The sequence below is a fragment of the Oscarella lobularis genome, chromosome 6 (genome assembly GCF_947507565.1).
Source record: "Oscarella lobularis chromosome 6, ooOscLobu1.1, whole genome shotgun sequence".
NCBI classification, from domain to species: domain Eukaryota; kingdom Metazoa; phylum Porifera; class Homoscleromorpha; order Homosclerophorida; family Oscarellidae; genus Oscarella; species Oscarella lobularis.
Window position 1 is genome coordinate 1,359,714 of NC_089180.1, and position 17,808 is coordinate 1,377,521.

Genomic DNA, 17,808 nt, shown 5'->3' on the forward strand with positions numbered 1-17,808 from the left:
TATGCTGCTATGACCGAACTGCTTGCTGGCGGCGAGGGTGTAAATCGTACGGCATTTGGAGCAGTTTCCAGTCCTAGTAGATCTGCCGGGGAAAAGCGTACAACCGTAAATCGTCCTGCGTAGCGACCCTCGTTTACCTGATTACGAATGAACTTCAGCTTGTGATCAAAACATTAGCGTACTGGTGAAAGAATAAACTTGGTACTTGGTAAATTAATTACCTTTGCTTTTGGGAGACTGGCGAGCAGAAAGGCAATACATAGACTAGGCAGCGAAATTTGACGTCACATCAATCTTTTTCTGCCTCTATAACACGCAAGTACTAGAAGTAAAGATAATACAAAAACCAACCAATTGAAAAAAAGAAGACAATTAATTAATCATGATGGTATTAGATACATTTGAATGGAATTCAAACTATCGGTTCCAGCTCGGGGAAAGCACACAAATAAAATGGAAGAATAAAAAGTAAACAAAAAAAGGCTAAACTGAGTAAGGGGAGGTAGGGCGTGTGGCGTACAAACGCTGTGATCGATGCAGTGCTATACTTTTTACAGTAATCTTACCACTAAGGACCATACACAGATTTTTCTGATCAGTATTGACCTAAAAGCGGTCTGAGTGAACATCTTCGGAGAAAAGCAGACTTTACCAGAAAAGATTTCCTCGGAGTCAGCTGAACAACCGACGCGCTTCATCGATTCGATGAGTTGCCTCCGAGTTGCACTTCTGCCGAACTCAGAAGCCCACGCGTCTAGCATTGCGAGAGCACGCTCGAAATCGGCCTTTTTTTCTTCAAATGCGTGCAGTTGATAATGTTTGAAAGGCTCCGGTCCCAAAATTCGTCCAATGCGATTCCAAACAGGCTGAATGCGTTTAGCCACTTTTCAAATATTTCGTCTAAATTCGGCGGTGCATCAAGGTAATCATCCCCTAATGTGTGTGCAAATTAGAAAGAATTATGTCTTATAAGGGCTGTAACAGTTTTCTTTTGACATGAACTATGTTTAATTAATAGCAGAAGAAGATTAAAATAACTGTTGTTTACTAGCATCGTCCTGAATACGATTACGAGTACCCAATTCATTCTAAACATGCACTCAAAGGTCTGGAATTAATTTTAATCTCTCATAGCGTTGCGCGAGAAGGAATTTTATTATCTATATTTGGGAATTAACGTTTACCTGCCAAAACTTCTGATGAACGGGTTGCTTGTGGACGGATTGCTGCAGCAAGGCTCTCTGTAGCGGCTGACAGCCGTCCTGTAAACGTACAGTGCAAATGCAACTGACTACTCTTCCAACAGAAAAACAACTGCTTACTCGTAGCTATTGCAGATGAGGAATTCGCTAAAAAAATCAGATCTTCTTGGGCAGCCTTCTCCTGCACAAGCAATTAAGCCAAAATTAGAGTCAAAGAGCGCTGCTCACCTCTTCCTCACAAAGATTAATAGCGCTACAATCTTTAAGAGAATGATTAGCAGATAAATTTAGAAGGCCAGACACTCGAGCGGCGTCTGCGAAGCGCTTTGTCGTGGCTTCGAGGTAAGTGCTCCAAATAGCTAGCAACTTCTCTGCACTATCGCAGCGCAATCGATCTCCAGACTTCGGAAGCAGGACTTTGGCTAATGCCTCTCTTCCATCAGCCTTCTTCAGACATTTACTAATAGTGCAGCGGGTTTCGTATTGGAAAAACGTAAAGTGGTCATCGGGAAGAGCAAGGAGATCTTTCAAGCTATATCTTCAATCCCTTCCTGGTACACTGATTTTTATGCACTGTCACTGGTTGTCGTATCAACGGTCTCCGATTTGTGAGCACGAGCGTCGAGTTTGAGCTTCTTCACTTCCGACGAACTAATGTGCCAGAGACTATAATTGGTCCCCGGACTCCTTCTTCTAAGAACCGTCTTTCCAGCCGCCATAAGATCATCCAAGAGCGCTTTGCATTCGCCTTCGGAATGCTCGGGACCACGAACAATAAAATCAATTGCCTTCTCGCGATCTTGCAGCAATTATCCCCTCAACTGAAAGACCTTTAGTCGATCTTTTGATCAGCCGTCCGCCTTGCCAAACTTCGGGTTGCGACAAACAAGAATCTATTGCGAACGTGGCTTTGAATGAACGGCCTTGTTCCGGGAGTTTATCATATCGGTCTCTTCTTTGCATCTCAGGCGTCGACCGGCGTAGATTTTCATTTGAGAATTTCAGATCATACATGGTGTGGACGTTCTTCTCTGATAAACGCCGGAAATACATGCCTGGTTGTGTTCAGGCAACGGATAGCATATTTCCAAGTTGCACAGAAGGTCAATCGTCTCGTCAATCTTTATCCATTTCTCGAGAGTACGTTGGATCAAATCCTTGCTTGCAGGACCAGATTCACAAAGACCCCTGAGGCTAATTCGGAAGTCCGCTGTATCAGGAGCCAGAAGAGGACCAATGACGTGCGTTGAAAACCAAGAAACATCCAAAATCACCCAATCGTCAATAACAAGGATCTAAAGTATTATCTGAAATTAACGGCATGAGCCTTTGCCAACCACGAACCTCTCCAATATTCTGCAAAAAGTCAACAGCTTCATCAATAACGCCCTCTTTAGAGCCGACACTGTCAACCATAAGTTGTTTGAAACGTTTTGCATCAATAGAGCGAGTACCATCCTATAACGACATACAGAAATACTCAGTTGGGAAAGCGAAGGAGATTAGGAGATAAACAAATTACCTGATCACTAGTTAGAACTTGATTCTTCTCCATGTGAACTAAGGTCTTCCTACGTATTTCGTGATGGCAGCGTTTTTTGATACTCTCGTTTATCTAGTACGTTTACTTGTTTGTCTCTAAACTCTTTTTTACCAACGACGATGCGAATAGCGTCTTCTATGCTTCAAACGAAGACGTCACATGATTAACGCTCTAGTAACCAAGCTCCCGTATTTTCTTGCGAAAACCACGTGACTTGTCGTTTTCGCCTTCTTTCGCGACCATGTTGATCTTTCGCTCGGAAGAAATGACGCTATCCTCCAGTGGGAATCGGCTTACGCCATCGTAAGCGAACTGGGAGAACTGGTAAGCAATTTTCACCTTTTATCACCTCGCGGAGGCATTCCTTATGTGTAAATGAATGAAAACGATACGCCTGAGCTATATATATAAAAGGGGCCCCCTTTCTCTCTCCACAGGGAGCCGTTCAATTTCGAGACCTAAATCCGGACGTAAACGCCTTCCAACGAAAATTCGTCAACGAGGTGAGACGCTGCGACGAAATGGAACGCACGTTACGTACGTCAGAAAAACGAATCCATAAAAAAAGATTTTAATTAATATTTTGTCTCAACGAAGAAATTGAAAAATCGGAGCTTTGCACTCAAGAGCCTCTCGAATATCCAGATGCACCGAATCCCCAAGAAATGGATAGATCTCGAGGTAAAAATAAATATTGATTTTCGCAATCGAGTTTCTTTTTCGAATTAAATAATTACCTCTTTTGATTTAGAACAAGTTTGAGCAATTGGAAAGCGAGATGACAGAGATCAACGCCAATCAGGAGCGTCTCAATAGAAACTATATCGAATTGATGGAACTGAAGCAGATACTCAGCAAAACGAGTTTCATTCTTTGATGAGGTATTTAAAGGAAGAGAACTCATATAGATTGCGTGGTTTAATTAATTAATAAATATTTAGGCTGGATCCTACCAGGCGGATTTCGACGGCCCGGGTGGCGACGATCATTCGGGTAAAATAAATAAATAATTTTAAAATTATTAATCATACGCCTTCTGTTTCTTTTACTTAGCTCTTCTTGGTGATGAACGCTCGGCGCATTCTGGTCAGCTGAGGTGAGAAGTCTCCTCTGTTATATATATATATGTACTCTATTTATTTATTATTTATTCTTTCTAGTTTTGTTGCTGGTGTCATTCTCCGCAAACGCGTTCCCGGATTCGAGCGTCTGCTTTGGAGAGCGTGTCGCGGGAACGTCTTTCTTCGCTACACTGAAATCGAACATCCAATGGAAGATCCAGTCACTGTATGTATATTTTATAATGTGTTTATCTTAATTGATTATTGATTTCAGGGTGACCGTCGTTCACAAGTGAAGAAGATCTGCGAAGGCCTTCTCTACAATCCGTGGTATTACGGTACCCGGGTCAGACAGGTGAAGCAAATGAAAAATAAACGCCCTTTCGCGTGACTTTTTTTCTTTTTCTCCCTAGACTAAGAGTCGTAATGGATTCGCGGAAGCGCATCGATTGGCAGTGGAAAGACCAAGACGGTAAGCGATCGTCGAGAAAAAAAAACTCGCGAGGTTCTTTCGAACGAATCTTTGTATCCGTGACGTCATAGGTGGTGTGGGTCGTCGCGGTCGCGTCACCGAGATTCAGGATTGAAGTGCGACGAGTCCTCGCAGCGCCGCCTATGTGCTCTGGGACGTCGGAACGAAGAACTTGTATCGGGTCGGATTCGAAGGAATGATATACATCTATCTATATATAGAATTTTCTTCTGATTATTTATATTTGATACCGCCCTAACGACTTGCTGCCACACACGTATCACATTATCGGAATAGCCAGCAAAAATAGTCTGTCCGTTCGCCAACCACGCCACCAAACTTAGACAATTCACCTGGACCTTTCCCGACCCCCAATGACGTCAGGTCAGGACGGCACTCGTCGACGATGACCTTTCCTTTGAGACCCAGATCTTGATCGCGGGGGCCGCTCGCCGCGCACAGCCAATAGCGATTGGGACTGAAGGTGAGCGCGTGCATTTCGCTGCCCTCCCCCGTCAAGCGTGTACAGGTGTTTGCCTTCATTGAGATCCCACAGCATTGCGTTGCCGTCTTTTCCGCCGGACGCGCAAAGGGAACCGTCCGGAGAAACGGCGATGGCGTTGAGGTAACCACGATGGCCGTGGTGATTCGTCTTGAGTTTGCAATTGGTCAAATTCTAAACCTGGTTAAGTAAGTTGGATGAGATAATTAAATTATTTTATTATTTTATTTTTTTCACTTTGACGACTTTGTCCCAGCCGCTCGATACGATGATCGGATTGGACTGATTCGGCGAGAATCTCACGCAGAAGACTCACTCGCTGTGGCCGTCTTCATATAAAGAAAAAATATATATATATACGGGATATCCCCAATTTTTTTCTTACCGTAAGATTTGGCAATTGTCGGCCGAGAAGGCGACGCTTCGAGTCCCACGAACTTGAGAGAGCGAATTGGCCGTCCGACGAGATGACGAGGTCGAAGACGAAGTGATTGTGGCCGCGTAGCGCCTTTTTCGTTGGAGATTCCACTTGATGATCGACTTGTCGCGTGACTCATGTTTGGGACTTGGGGAGTCGTCGCTATTTGCGTCACCCAGTCGCTGTGGCCTTTTAGGGAGCCGGATTGCGTCGGGATGAAAGGGGTGAGCAATTCGGAAGCGTGCGCTAACGACGGAGGTTGTCCCCAGATGAGCGAGGACAAATCGTCGTCGTGTCGACAAGTCCTCGTCGTTTCGTCTCCCTTTGTTGCTCATATCGACGTGACGTCGGCTCCTCGCTTCGCGTCGGCCAATAGAAATCGCGCCCGGTTTGATCGCGTACGGTAAGACGCGTTTTTTTCGTCGAGCCGCGGGGGCGTAGTCGATTTTTCCCCCACGCGTTTAGGAAGTGCTATCGTCGAAAGAAATCGCGCGCCTATGCGACTACCAGTTCTCGGCGCCCGATATCGTCCGAATGGAGCGCATCGTGCTGAACAAACTCAATTTCGACGCGAACGCGATCACTCCGCTTCATTTCATTCAAGTCGTATGTTTGAGAAAAAACGGGGGCGTGGTCTTTTGTGTGAGAACTCCTTGTTGTCTGATAGTTTCACATGGGGTGCTTGAAGGCGAACTTTCTAAAGGGAACGGGTCGAACGCAGGAGGAGCATCTTCGCGCCGTTGTTCGACGACTTCAATTCTGCGCTCAAGATTATCGATTTTTGACGTATAGGGTAATAAAGAAAAAATATATTTAATTCATTTATATATTTATTTGTGAACACGTGTCGCTTTTAGGCTTCTACTTTGGCTCTTGCTCTGTTTATGACTGAGTGCAAGCAACTGCCGGAATTCGATTGGCTGACAGTCAGTTTGAATCTTCAGACGGCTTCTCAGGTTAGATGTCATCGTTTTAAAAAATAAATAAATTAGATTAAATTAATTAGATTCCTGGACGGGAATTGTCCATATGTTTCGAAGAAGTCCAAGAGTTTTTTCTCAAACGAGACATAGAGCGACTGGCTCGACACAAAGCCGCTCATCTCCGACTGGGCAGTTCCGGCGAAGAGGATCGCAACTCTAAGGAGAAACCCCGGATTTGTCATCGACGTCAAATAAGTAAGTCGTGTCGAGGCGAGGCGGAACTTGTCATCGAGTCAGACACGGAAGTGTTTGTCGTATGAGAAGAGACGCCCTAACGTTAATTAGTAACGTCTAAAGAAAGGACCTGTTTTGTTGTTGGGGAGGGGGCCCCCCCCCTGAAACTATTTTTCTTTCTGTTCGATTATTTTTGGCTTGTTTTCGAAGCGTTCGAACGATTGGTAATTCTAAATTAAATTGTTCAAATCCCGAAAAAAAAGGAAAATAGTTTAGACATCTAAAACGCGGTTTGAATTATGAGAGGATCCTCCTCCGTAGCCGGTCGACGATTTTCCTTTCTCGCTGTACGGTTTGCGCGACGGCGATATCGTCATCCGGTTGATCGCTAAAAGGTCCGTCGTCATGCGCTCCGTCTCGTAGTAGTCCGAATCGACGATTTCGTGCTGTTGGTAGTCATTGTGTCCCCCGACGTTGTGCTAATGACGGTGCGACTGTAGGCGAAACTGTTAATTAAACTAACCTTCCTTCTCAAAACGAGGCGCTTTCGAGATTCACATTTCGGCAGCACAGGCAGTTTGGTTTGAATGCCAGATTGAAAAGAGCCGCTGAAAATGGTGGAAGAGCTAGTCGAGCCAAAAGAGCAAATTGAATAACATCTTGCTCAAGTCCCCAAACAGAACTAAAGACCTTAGACTGTAGTACATATATACGACGCACTTCCTCGATCTTCCGCGCCCCCCCTCTTTCTTCAATCATCTCCTTCTCCCCCTCCTTCTTCGTCTCCTTCTCGTCTCTCGTCGTCGCGACGCGGCGGTGTACACTTCGAACGCGTAGCGTTTCGCTGTCGTGCTTCTAGACGTTGGGGGAGGGCAAAAGCGGTTTTTCGGGCTTGTTTGCTTGTTTATTTGTTCGATTCACTTTTGGTACTCCTTCAGACTTTCCATGTAGCCTTTTCGCTCTTTCAAATCGGCGCGACTATGCACCAAATAGGCGAGAGCGTCGACGCTTTCGATTCCCAGCTGAAAGCGAGCTTTGGACGGCGCGATTGCACGAAAATATGAATTCACCTCTTTTGCCAGAAGCTTTCTTCGTCGCTTTGATCGCTCCCGAATTGCCTTTACGTCCGAGAAATCGCGAATTCGGTCCGGGAGCGCAATCCGGGCTTAGGTGACATCACAGGCGAATGGTGTACGAGTCGTTACTCTTGTTATCCGAATGACGAATTGGACGGCATCGACTCCAAAGACAGCAACGGCGCCGAGCACAAGCACATCGTTCGTCGACAGCCAGCCCGCGCGGGCCGTATCGGGCGTATTTACCGTCCTGGCTCTCCTAGCAACCACGCGACAGGTCAGAAGAAGTCCCAATGGGTCCCAATGGGCTCTTTAGGCGAACCTTTCGAGTTGATGACGTCGCATCAGAATCTTTATAGTTGTACATGCACTGGCGGTTTTATACGGAGCCGAAAGTGGATTCTACGAATTCTGTTAATCTTTCCGATCTACTCGTTCGCTTCGTGGCTCAGTCTCGTCTTCTACCAGAACTACATCTATTTTGACACCGTGCGAGACTGCTACGAAGGTAAGGAGGGGAAAAAAAGGGAGAACTTACGTAATTCAATTATAATTGATATGTTTCTATATTTAGCTTTTGTCATCTACAGTTTTCTCAGCGTGTGCTACGAGTATTTAGGCGGTGAAATGAGGATAATCGAGGCCATAGGAGGAAAACCTGTGGTGTAAGAATCAATTGAAAAAAGAATCAATCGATTCTATTCTATCTTCTGATGTAGATGTAGCTGGTGGTCGGGCACGTGCAATTTCACAATTCTCTATCATTTCTAAAATTCTGCAAACAGGTTAAATACAGGCAAAAAATTAAATCAAAGTTAACTATATTTTTATTAGGCAACACTTTTATTAAACCCCTCGTAGCAATAATAACTATAATCCTCCACGCAACAGGTCATTATAAAGACGGAGACTGGAGGTGAGCCAATTAAAATAAATCAATGGATGGCCTGAACTGCTCTTTCTATTCTAGTCTTAATCATGCTTGCCTACAATGTGTCCATCACATTTGCTCTCTACGCTTTCGTAGAGCGCGTCCACGTGACGTCGAAAACGTCGAATCTCGTCTAAAAAAGCAGATCTATAGTGCCTCCGAATCCGGAAACATATCCAGTTTAAAGAGGATCGTCGCCGAAGGCAGAAAGTTGTTCGACGACGACGACAACAAGGATCGCTTCGACGCGCTGTTCGACTCGAACGAACGCAACGACGGTCGTCCGTGCACGCCGCTCGTAATTAGCGCAAAAAAACAACCACTTTGACGTCGTCGAGTATCTCGTCAGCAATTGTCAAGTCGACGTCGAAACGACGGGAACCGTTCGATTTGACGGCGATCGCGAGGACATTCTCGATGCGCCGCCTCTTTGAACGGCAGCGACGGCCGGTACGATGATTTTTTACCTCACGAATGAATGACTATAGTACGAGGTGGAGCCAAACAAGCTTTTAGAGATGGAAACACCTTTCCCCTTTGCAGTACAGTAGGCGCTTGAGACTCGTGACGATAGTCAATTTCCCCTTTTGTTCTTTGACCTAGTCTTTTTCATAATTAATTAATTAATTAATTAATTAATTAATTAATTAATCGGTTTCTTAATTCTAGGGCATGCTAAAATTGTTCGATTTCTTGTTGACTCCGCGGGAGCCGACATTCACCACGCTACGGCAATGGAATCGACGCCGTTGCGCGGCTCTTGCTTCGACGGACATCTAGACATTGTTCACTTTCTCAGCAAACGAGGTGCAAAGGTGAATGCGCCCAACTATAGCGGACAGACGCCGTTGATGGTGGCGGCGGGACGCGGCCACCTGAAACTCGTCAAATATCTGCTAACTTTGTCGGCTGATCTGAATTTGAAGACGACGGAGGGGTAAGCGAGAATTAAGACGTGTTGCTCTACTGGAGTGCTACCACACCTTGTTAGTAGTAGTAGTAGTAGAACACGAGTGCACGTATCTTGACTGCATTTCATTTTTTTCAGGTACTCTGCTCTTCACATCGTCGCCTCGTCTGATAAGGGTACCGTCGAAATTTTGAAAATGCTTGAAAAAGCCGGAAGCCGAGTGGAAGCGACGCCAGACGGTTGGACGGTGGGATTTCTCGCGGCGACAGCCGGTCGCAGCGCAATCGTCGACTACGTCATGAACAAACACGACCTGACGTCGAAAGAACGAGCCGAAATTCTCGAACTCTACTGCTCGGTTCTCTTCGACAAGAACGGCGATCGCACGTCGGCGATGTCGGCATGGAAACGCGCAATGGCAATACGAATCGAACACGACATCTTTCTGAAAAAAAAGCGACGTCATACGGCCGCTAGCCGTTTACAATCGACACCAGGAAGCGATCACTCCCGACGAACTCGGCTCCGTCGAATGCGACGTGGCGGACGATTCGTTGGAGATGCATTCGCTTCTCGTTCGCGAGCGCATCATCGGCGCGCGTCGCTCGACGGCGTACTACATCCGACGTCGCGGCTTGAAGTACAGCGCGACGGGATCGTACGCGCGTACGATGGACCTGTGGACGCACGCGCTCGCCATGCATCGAAAGATCATCAAACCCGAAGATACCGACGTCAAAGCGATACTGATCAATTGCGTGCACACGTTTCGGCAGATGATCGACAACGCTTTCTATCCGCGTCTCGACGACTTTTTCGCCTGGGGTCTCGACAAGATGTTGTGACGAAACTACTCGTCATACTTTTGAATTTCGTCGTGACTTGGATGAAAATCGACTACGTCGAATTCGACGACGAGTGGCAATCGAGAATGGCGTTAATCGTTCGGCTCGTTCGATCGGGCGTCGTCACCGCCGTCGCGCGATCGAGTCCGTTGCACGTCGCAGGGGGCTCGGCCACGTGCTCACGCGAATGCCCAATGGTCGGCTCATTCGTGTCCTACTCCAGTGCTCGGCCGATTGTCTCGCCGTCGATCGCGATCGTAATACGCCTCTTCATATATTGATTCATTCGACGGTGATCTTGAAGATGAAGGACAGCGTTTTTTACGAGTCTGCACGTATGCTGATCGGGCGTCCGTGAATTGTCGAAATTCGTCGAAGCAGCGGCCGGTGGATTTGATTTTTAGTCAGGGTGCGGACGTTCTGGCAAAGTCTTATCCCGCCACGGTCGACACTGTGGTGAAACTGAGTCTGTCTGGAATTTCGCTGCGATCTCTTGCAGCGTGCGCTGTTGTTGACTATGATCTCGAAACGACCAATCTTCCAGCAAAACTTAGGGCCTTCGTAAACTTGCATTGATTGAAAGAGTTGTGTAAATGCATCGAATTTTTTTTACTGTACTATGAAAAAAAGGAAATATTTGTCAACTGACAATTTTACGCTACAAGACCAAAAAACAATAGAATTCTTGCACTGACTAAATTCTCTATAAGGAGTTCTTCAATTTCAATTATATGTAATTAGACTTCACTTTTATGAAGCAAGTCAGTCAATGTATTTAATTTTAATCCACTCCCCACCCAATGTAATCTGAAAGCATCACTAATAAAAAAGACCAATAACAGAGTGAAATTTATTACCTTTGCGCTGCCTTTACGTCTGGGAGGAGTCTGATTATCTGCACGACAACAACTGTATATTTGACGCCATGTGTTCAGAACTCTAACTCTCCTACCTTGACCGAAGGCACACGCACCAGGAAACGGAGGTGGAGGAGGAGCCACAAACTGTAGAGGCGGCGGCTGCGAAGGCACAGGAGAGGCAGGGCCACGTAATGGAGGAGGAGGAGAAAACGATGACAGTGCACACGAAGATTGACTGTTTTGAGCGCTAGGCGCAGGTGGCTGTTGGTCTTCTTCGTCGCTGTCCAGGGTCAAATCAACAACAACAGGGACCCGTGCTTTGGAGGCGGGTGGAGTAGAAGGGACGCTGCCTCTCTTTCCAATATTACCTTGATTTCAGCGTGAACAGAAGAAAATTTTATGCAGATATGCTTACTTTCCACGTGGGGTGATGATAGCGTGATCTCTAGAATTGAGGATAGTGACGCAAGAGACTCCAATTCGCGTGTTTTACCTGTCCGGTTCTCCTTGAAAACACTCCATGAACCATCTTGACTAAACACGATATCCAGTCCGCTTGGATTCGACGCCAGAATTTCAAGAAAGTATCTTAAGTCAAGGAATCGCTCACAGAATAAATAAATCATAATCAATATACCCGTCAACAGTCAAGTTATCAAAAAGCACAAAATGATCACAGACAGGGCAAAGCCAAGACGACTTTCTGTCGACAAAAAACTCAGGACGATTCCTAAGGTATTACGTAAAGCTTACTTTTCGTTCATCTGAACATAGAGCTCCCCGTCAAAGCACTGCAAGTGCTTACAGTCAGTTCCCCTAAAACACGCGCCTGGCTTGTCATGACAAACTCTCTTTTTTTATCACTGACCTGCACGGCAATTTCATTTTCATTCGCCCCAACTACGGTTATCAGAAAAATCCCCCCCCCGTCAATCTAACAATAAATTAATCAAGATGCACGTACCGGGCATAGTAGGGACACCCTCAGACTCATGAGAGCCACTTCACTCTCGGAGGAATTCTTCAATTTATCCTTGACTATACCCACCATAAGTTCAAATTTTCTCCGTCTTCTTTTTTGCTTACTCATTTCTCTTGTGTAATCCGAATTCCGAACTTTTGAACGCAACTGCGCTATCAAGTCGGAGACGGCGACCGCTTTGACAAGGCTGACTTGAAAGGCATATGGCTCTCCCTATAGAAAAAGACCCAACTGAAGAGGCGCCTTTTTTGAAGATGCATCATCTCACTTGATAATCATCATTCCAATAAATAATCAAAACGTTCTTCCTTCCTTCTCTTAGTTCACAATTGGACGTTAAGTCAAACGGATAGTAGTACGGATTGGCTAAAAGCTTGTTAGAATCCTGCTGGAGTAGAAACGATAGAATTAAAATTTAAAAGCCCAAACGGCTTCTCTCACTTCATAGGACAAGTTGAATGGAACGGGAAGTTGCCTGTGATTCATTAGAATTGAGTCGACACTTGGAATTTTATCGCTTTGCTCGCAGCTTGATTCATATAGGCAAAACCTTCAAAAAATCAAATTCAAGAAACTTTAATTAAGGTACGTCACTATTCTATTGACCTTAATATCAATTTTGTTTTATATGTCGTCACCGCGGACGCTGAGATAACGTCCACACCTCTAAAAATGTCAAGTATGTATTCCACCCCAGCCACACTCTCTCTCTCCACTCACTTTCCAGCCACTATTTGTTCAATCTGATTTCTCGTCAAAGAAAATTCACATCGCATCGAGTATCCGTATCCATCATGCAGACGTGAGCCCCCTGAGAAAAATAGTCACGTGGGTGATTTTATCACCTCGTCATTTCGTACGTAAAAGTGACGGGCGAATAATGACGTCACACTGGTGATAGAAGGGCAGCGAACGAAATCGGACGTCGATCGGAACGTAAGACGTCTCGCTCCCTTTCGCCTTTTTGGCCGGTGACGATGCCGGTGACGATGGCGGCGGCGGCGGCGGCGGCGGCGACGGCGACGGCGACGGCGACGGCGGCGGTGTGGGGTTGCCTCGAAAACGACGGGGCGCGCTGCGATTTCGCACGCGGGCTTCGAACTTGAGCTTGATCGCTTCGATGAGTTCGGGAGCGGGCGTACTGTACAGACGACAAAATAGATCAATTGATTGGATTACTCAACCAAGTGTCCGCGATCTATTATGTCGTTATGTCGTCCTGTGCAAGCGGACAAAATAAATCAACGACAAAATAGATCAATCAAAATCATCTGCCTCTGTTTGTCAATATCTATGTGCACGTTCACTGGTATCAGTTAATTTTTATGATCAGAGGTCAGGGAGATTTAATGATTTTGATCGATCTATTTTGTCAGCTTGTCAGCTTGTACAGGACGACATAACGACATAATAGATCGCGGACAAAAATAGACAAATATCACACTTTGAAATGGTGCAAGGTTGAGCCATCCAAAGTGGCATGACCACGCCCATATTTTACTTGTATCTATCTATTTCGTACGCCCCACACGAGCTAATTAGCAAGTACTCCTTCAAGTAGTTTGAAAGACGATCGATGAGCTGTTGCTTTCGACCGCAGCGCGTCATATTCGCCTGTACGAGAAGTTCCTGGAGTTCGGCGACGCGAAGAGTGACGAGCATCGTCTGAAAACGGAAAAACACGCTCTTTCTCGCTTGGTAAATTGCGTTCGATCGAGCGCTAACTTTGATTTCGCTTATCGTTGGTTGAGAAGCGCTCATTGTTCTGCAATGGCGAGGGGAAGCAAAGTTCTCAAAAGAAGACGAAGTGGCTGCTCTTACGGATACGTAAGTGATGTAGCTCGACGCGCCGGCGCGGGGGAGGGGCGCGGGGGCGCGGGGGCGCGGGTAGTCTCGTTCCCAGCCCCTCCCCCTCCGTTCGCGTAGCCAGCCCCCTCCCCATATAAGAATTACCCGTATGAGACGTAGTCTGAGACCCATTGAGACGTAGTCTGAGACCCATTGAGACGTAGTCTGAGACCCATTGAGACGTAGTCTGAGACCCATTGAGACGTAGTCTGAGACCCATTGAGACGTAGTCTGAGACCCATTGAGACGTATTATGAGACCCATTGAGACGTATTATGAGACGTACTGAGAGTTAGTATGAGACAATGAAAAATTAGGTTGAGGACTTTCGTCACACCAATAACAAATAGGCCTATCTAACTAATCAACATTATTTCAATTTTTTGTCCCTGTTCCTAATAGCTAAAAATAATGTAACATGTCGCATTAAATTCTCTGGGGACATGTATGCGCATTGCGATTTCATTCTCACAAGCCCTGAATGCCCTTGCTCATTAACCTGACTGTTCATCGACTGCAGCACAGGGTTGATGTACGTATCAACGCAGTAACCTTCTGAACATCTAATAAACGGTATTAGCGTCTATGCGGTGGCTGTTTTTGTAACATTATACCCTGTGTGGTTCCACCAGTGGAAACGGTCCACGAGAAAAGTTGTACCCTTACACAAGTTAGGCTCTCTGAATCAAAATGAATATTATATAGTAGACGAATTATCTAATGTCATGTACCTGTTCAGAATGTACTCGTGTAAGTTGCAGGCGTTGTCGTAAAATACGTATCTTGGTTGTTTCTCAAAAGCTGTCGCTAAAAGCTGGAATACTGTGCGAACTACAGCGAAGGAGTTGAAAAAGAACAAGAAAGCTCTCCGAGCGGCGGGTGGATCGTCGTGGAACGATCCCAGTCTTTTGGAATGGGACAAAGGTTTCAAAAATTGACGAATTTGAATTTTCAACAACCTTTATGTATAAATTAATTAATTAATTAATTAATAATTAATTAATTCTTTTAGATGATTTTCGCGTTTTTTGTGGTAACCTTGGCAACGAGGTAACGGACGACACGCTGGCGAGAGCGTTCAATCACTACTCGAAAGTGATTCGTGACAAACGAACCCGGAAGACGCGCGGATTCGGATTCATCAGCTTTGCGGACGGTCACGATTACTTGAAAGCTTTAAAAGAAATGAATGGTATTGTTGATTAAGAGCATCACGTGATTTTTTATATTGTATTATTGTCTTTTCCTTTTTTTTCTCCCATGCAGGTAAGTATATAGGCAATCGACCGGTGAAACTGACCAAGAGCGTGTGGAAAGATCGAAATATTGACGAAAGAGAAAAAGAAGCTTGGCTATAAAGTGTGATAGACTAGACTTTTATGTGTGTGTGTTTGTTTGTTTCCTTATTATTTTGTAATATGACTGTGAATCGTGCTGTCTTTTTTTCGTGCTCTACATGATGCTTCACTTAGAGCTGCGACGACTCTTTTGGTGGAGCTGGGGGAGATGATTCGTGGGATATATCGATCATTCTGACTACCTTCGTCATCCTGGTGCCGCTCGAATCAAGACCGGACGTGCTTTTACTCGACGCCATCAAGCCTTTGTCTCCGCATTTGAAAAACTTCTTATAAAGACGTCGCACGTTATCGTTTAGTACGAAGACCAAGAGCAGTACAATCGCCTGAAAGAGACTCGCTGCCATGTACAAATACCAAAGCCAGTCCTGCTGAACAAACGCAGCGACTTGGGAGAAAATGAAACTGAGCCCAGCAGAGAAAACAAGCTGAGATACACACGAGATTGTTTTAGAATTTTCTCCGAAGACTTCTCTTTTCTCACAGCAGCAGCAGTCTTGAAATCCCTATGAAGAACGATGGTGACCCTGATGAAACAGCCTAGATTAATGTTCGAAGATCATTGCTGTTTTGACAGACAAAAGCGGCAAAATCGTTACGACTCACCATCGCCTCCAAATATTTGGCCATTGACGCGCCTTTCATATCAACCTAAAAATAATTAATAATACCCATGTTCCCCTACCTAATGAATAAACGCTTTAAACATGTTTCCCTACCTAATGAATAAACGCTTTAAACATGTTTCCCTACCTAATGAATAAACGCTGGAAAAATGTTCCCCTACCTAATGAATAAACGCTGGAAACATGTTTCCCTACATAATGAATAAACGCCGGAAACATGTTTCCCTATGTAATAAATAAACGCTAGAAACATGTTTGCCTACCTAATGAATAAACGCTGGAAACGTGTTTCTCTACCTAATGAAAAATCGCTAGAAACATGTGCAATGAATAAATGCTAGAAACTTGTTCCCCTACCTAATGAATAAACGCCGGAAACATGTTCCCCTACCTAATGAATAAACGCTGGAAACATGTTTCCCTACCTAATGAAAAAACGCTGAAAACATGTCTCACTATCTAATAAATAAACGCTGGTAACATGTTCCCCTACCTAATGAAAAAACGCTGGAAACATGTTTCTCTACTTAATGAATAAAAGCTGGAAACATGTGTTCCCTACCTAATGATTAAACGCTGGAAACATGTGTTCCTACCAAATAAATAAACGCTGGAAAGATGTTTCCCTACATAATAAATAAACACTGGAAACATGTTTCCATACCTAATGAATAAATGCTGGAAACATGTTTCCCTCCCTAATGCCACTTTATTTGACTCCAGTTTCGATATCAACGCCTTACAGCAAGATGCTCAGGTAGGTACAACTTCTCCTTTGAGCAGGAGATCTTCACACTAGTGGGGAAGTTCCGCGTGAAAAAATTCGTGGAAGACCTAGATATACTTTCTTTCCGTTTTCCGTTTCGTTGCGAATCTCTTCTGCAATAGCCGAGGCCCTTTAGAAGTGCGACGTTTCGTTGAAAGATTTATAGATCGATTAGTAAACTTAGTTCTCTTTTATCTCTGTTTATTTGTACTGAGCGAAATAATTATGTCGCGCAGTTCGCGACGTTTCTGGGTAACAAGTTGGTTAACGTCGAACCACTTCTGAAGCGCTATAGGAAAATTGTAGTCTTGAATCGGATTCTGAATAGCAAAAAATGAGCATTGCGTTGCGCTCGACATTATTAGCGTACCTTGAAAAAGCTTTCCACAAATTGGCAGAGAAAAATACCGCAGTCACAAGAATTGGGTTGCTGGGGCACCTAATACCAAGCACATTCCCTGACGTTCACACCGATTTATCAACATGCTTTTACTTTAGGAGAACTCAAGGGTAGGTTTTTCGGGGTGAACTTGACCGGAGTCCTTCCAGAGCGTAGCTCCCACTCTTTTGTCAGATACCTACGTTGCAAGGAGATAAAAACTAAAAAACTAAACTATACAGCGAAACTTACATTCGAATGGATTGGGAGAGGGTAAATCGTCCCGAAGTGTACATAGAATCAAAGTGCAATAAACAGGGCCTAAGTGAATGGAACTCCCCCCCTTGACAACGAGTGCGCGTAACTTCTCTAGTCTACCTCTTCTCAAGCGAAGGGCCCTTATCGTCATCAGATCGCTGTTTTTTGGATTTCTTAGATGGACTATCGAACGAGATATCGATATCGAACGAAGAAGAGAAACCTGGGTCTCGACCCGACTGACGCTGTAATAAACAGGACAGATTGAACGTCACGGAAACGACGACACTAATCTATTTCGTGATACCTTATTGCTGGTCTCGACGACGTCGACCTCCTCGATTTGCATTGCCGCTGATCCCTCGTCAGAAGGAAAGTCTTTTTCCGCAAATTTTATTCCGACGTCTTCGGCGGACGCCGCAGCGTCTTCAGGTTCCGCAAGAGAAAAATCGCCGCTGTCCGAGTCCGTTTCCATCTCCGCTTCGGTGGTTTGGTTCTGACGCTTTGCAGGCGAATCCGAATTGGATTTATCGTCGTCGATTTCCCCGACGAGATACGGATAGCAAATGACGTAGACAGACCAATGTGAATTGCTATTCCAAAGAATTACCGGT

The 17,808-nt window shown here is 45.1% G+C and overlaps 4 protein-coding genes, 3 long non-coding RNA genes and 2 pseudogenes across 12 annotated transcripts; 4 read left to right on the top strand and 5 right to left on the bottom strand.

The window, feature by feature from the left end:
- Positions 1 to 289: 289 nt before the first annotated feature.
- LOC136187922 (uncharacterized) lies at positions 290 to 2,920 on the bottom strand. Of its 2 annotated transcripts, XR_010670035.1 has the most exons (8): positions 2,831 to 2,920; positions 2,725 to 2,773; positions 2,547 to 2,660; positions 1,431 to 2,497; positions 1,323 to 1,383; positions 1,185 to 1,262; positions 653 to 933; positions 290 to 606 (listed from the first exon to the last, which is right to left on the bottom strand). It is a non-coding gene; the product is annotated as an uncharacterized lncRNA (long non-coding RNA). The 2 variants fall into 2 exon arrangements; XR_010670034.1 differs by having other exon boundaries at positions 2,725 to 2,837.
- A 68-nt stretch (positions 2,921 to 2,988) lies between these two features.
- LOC136188438 (V-type proton ATPase 116 kDa subunit a 1-like) lies at positions 2,989 to 4,561 on the top strand (the record flags this gene model as incomplete). The annotated part of the gene is made up of 10 exons (XM_065976175.1): positions 2,989 to 3,069; positions 3,183 to 3,248; positions 3,343 to 3,426; positions 3,497 to 3,626; positions 3,687 to 3,738; positions 3,799 to 3,841; positions 3,906 to 4,032; positions 4,081 to 4,161; positions 4,220 to 4,278; positions 4,350 to 4,561. Coding segments are annotated over 4 exons (357 nt in total), but the record flags the coding sequence as incomplete, so codon positions are not given.
- On the bottom strand, positions 4,374 to 5,337 carry LOC136188440 (small ribosomal subunit protein RACK1-like; annotated as a pseudogene).
- On the top strand, positions 5,188 to 6,611 carry LOC136187999 (cyclin-G1-like). 3 transcript variants are annotated; one of them, XM_065975708.1, is made up of 5 exons: positions 5,188 to 5,596; positions 5,664 to 5,840; positions 5,887 to 5,991; positions 6,056 to 6,154; positions 6,205 to 6,611. In XM_065975708.1, exons 1-5 carry the CDS (start codon positions 5,336 to 5,338, stop codon positions 6,439 to 6,441), a joined length of 879 nt encoding a protein of 292 aa, XP_065831780.1. In that variant the 5' UTR covers positions 5,188 to 5,335; the 3' UTR covers positions 6,442 to 6,611. The 3 variants fall into 3 exon arrangements, with proteins under 3 accessions (XP_065831780.1, XP_065831782.1, XP_065831781.1); XM_065975710.1 differs by having other exon boundaries at positions 5,902 to 5,991; XM_065975709.1 differs by having other exon boundaries at positions 5,195 to 5,596; positions 5,664 to 5,804; positions 5,866 to 5,991.
- LOC136188001 (uncharacterized) lies at positions 6,550 to 7,536 on the bottom strand. 2 transcript variants are annotated; one of them, XR_010670072.1, is made up of 5 exons: positions 7,426 to 7,536; positions 7,277 to 7,377; positions 7,046 to 7,210; positions 6,879 to 6,981; positions 6,551 to 6,834 (listed from the first exon to the last, which is right to left on the bottom strand). It is a non-coding gene; the product is annotated as an uncharacterized lncRNA (long non-coding RNA). The 2 variants fall into 2 exon arrangements; XR_010670071.1 differs by having other exon boundaries at positions 6,550 to 6,981.
- Positions 7,537 to 7,734: 198 nt separating this feature from the next.
- On the top strand, positions 7,735 to 10,871 carry LOC136188441 (protein fem-1 homolog C-like; annotated as a pseudogene).
- On the bottom strand, positions 10,723 to 13,767 carry LOC136187998 (E3 SUMO-protein ligase PIAS3-like). 2 transcript variants are annotated; one of them, XM_065975706.1, is made up of 17 exons: positions 13,685 to 13,767; positions 13,509 to 13,624; positions 12,820 to 13,100; positions 12,680 to 12,770; positions 12,566 to 12,625; positions 12,401 to 12,509; positions 12,228 to 12,347; positions 12,064 to 12,172; positions 11,942 to 12,015; positions 11,846 to 11,877; positions 11,731 to 11,793; positions 11,615 to 11,680; positions 11,471 to 11,565; positions 11,393 to 11,422; positions 11,070 to 11,345; positions 10,975 to 11,012; positions 10,723 to 10,924 (listed from the first exon to the last, which is right to left on the bottom strand). In XM_065975706.1, the coding sequence occupies exons 1-17, from the start codon at positions 13,718 to 13,720 to the stop codon at positions 10,880 to 10,882; spliced, it is 1,641 nt and encodes a 546-aa protein (XP_065831778.1). In that variant the 5' UTR covers positions 13,721 to 13,767; the 3' UTR covers positions 10,723 to 10,879. The 2 variants fall into 2 exon arrangements, with proteins under 2 accessions (XP_065831778.1, XP_065831777.1); XM_065975705.1 differs by having other exon boundaries at positions 13,461 to 13,624.
- Positions 13,768 to 14,639: 872 nt separating this feature from the next.
- Positions 14,640 to 15,246, top strand: LOC136187961 (uncharacterized). Its single transcript, XR_010670059.1, has 3 exons — positions 14,640 to 14,772; positions 14,820 to 14,999; positions 15,074 to 15,246. It is a non-coding gene; the product is annotated as an uncharacterized lncRNA (long non-coding RNA).
- A 1,478-nt stretch (positions 15,247 to 16,724) lies between these two features.
- LOC136187967 (sentrin-specific protease 7-like) lies at positions 16,725 to 17,782 on the bottom strand. The gene is made up of 6 exons (XM_065975664.1): positions 17,502 to 17,782; positions 17,315 to 17,439; positions 17,189 to 17,257; positions 17,051 to 17,135; positions 16,928 to 16,996; positions 16,725 to 16,877 (listed from the first exon to the last, which is right to left on the bottom strand). Exons 1-6 carry the CDS (start codon positions 17,667 to 17,669, stop codon positions 16,749 to 16,751), a joined length of 645 nt encoding a protein of 214 aa, XP_065831736.1. The 5' UTR covers positions 17,670 to 17,782; the 3' UTR covers positions 16,725 to 16,748.
- Positions 17,783 to 17,808: the final 26 nt, after the last annotated feature.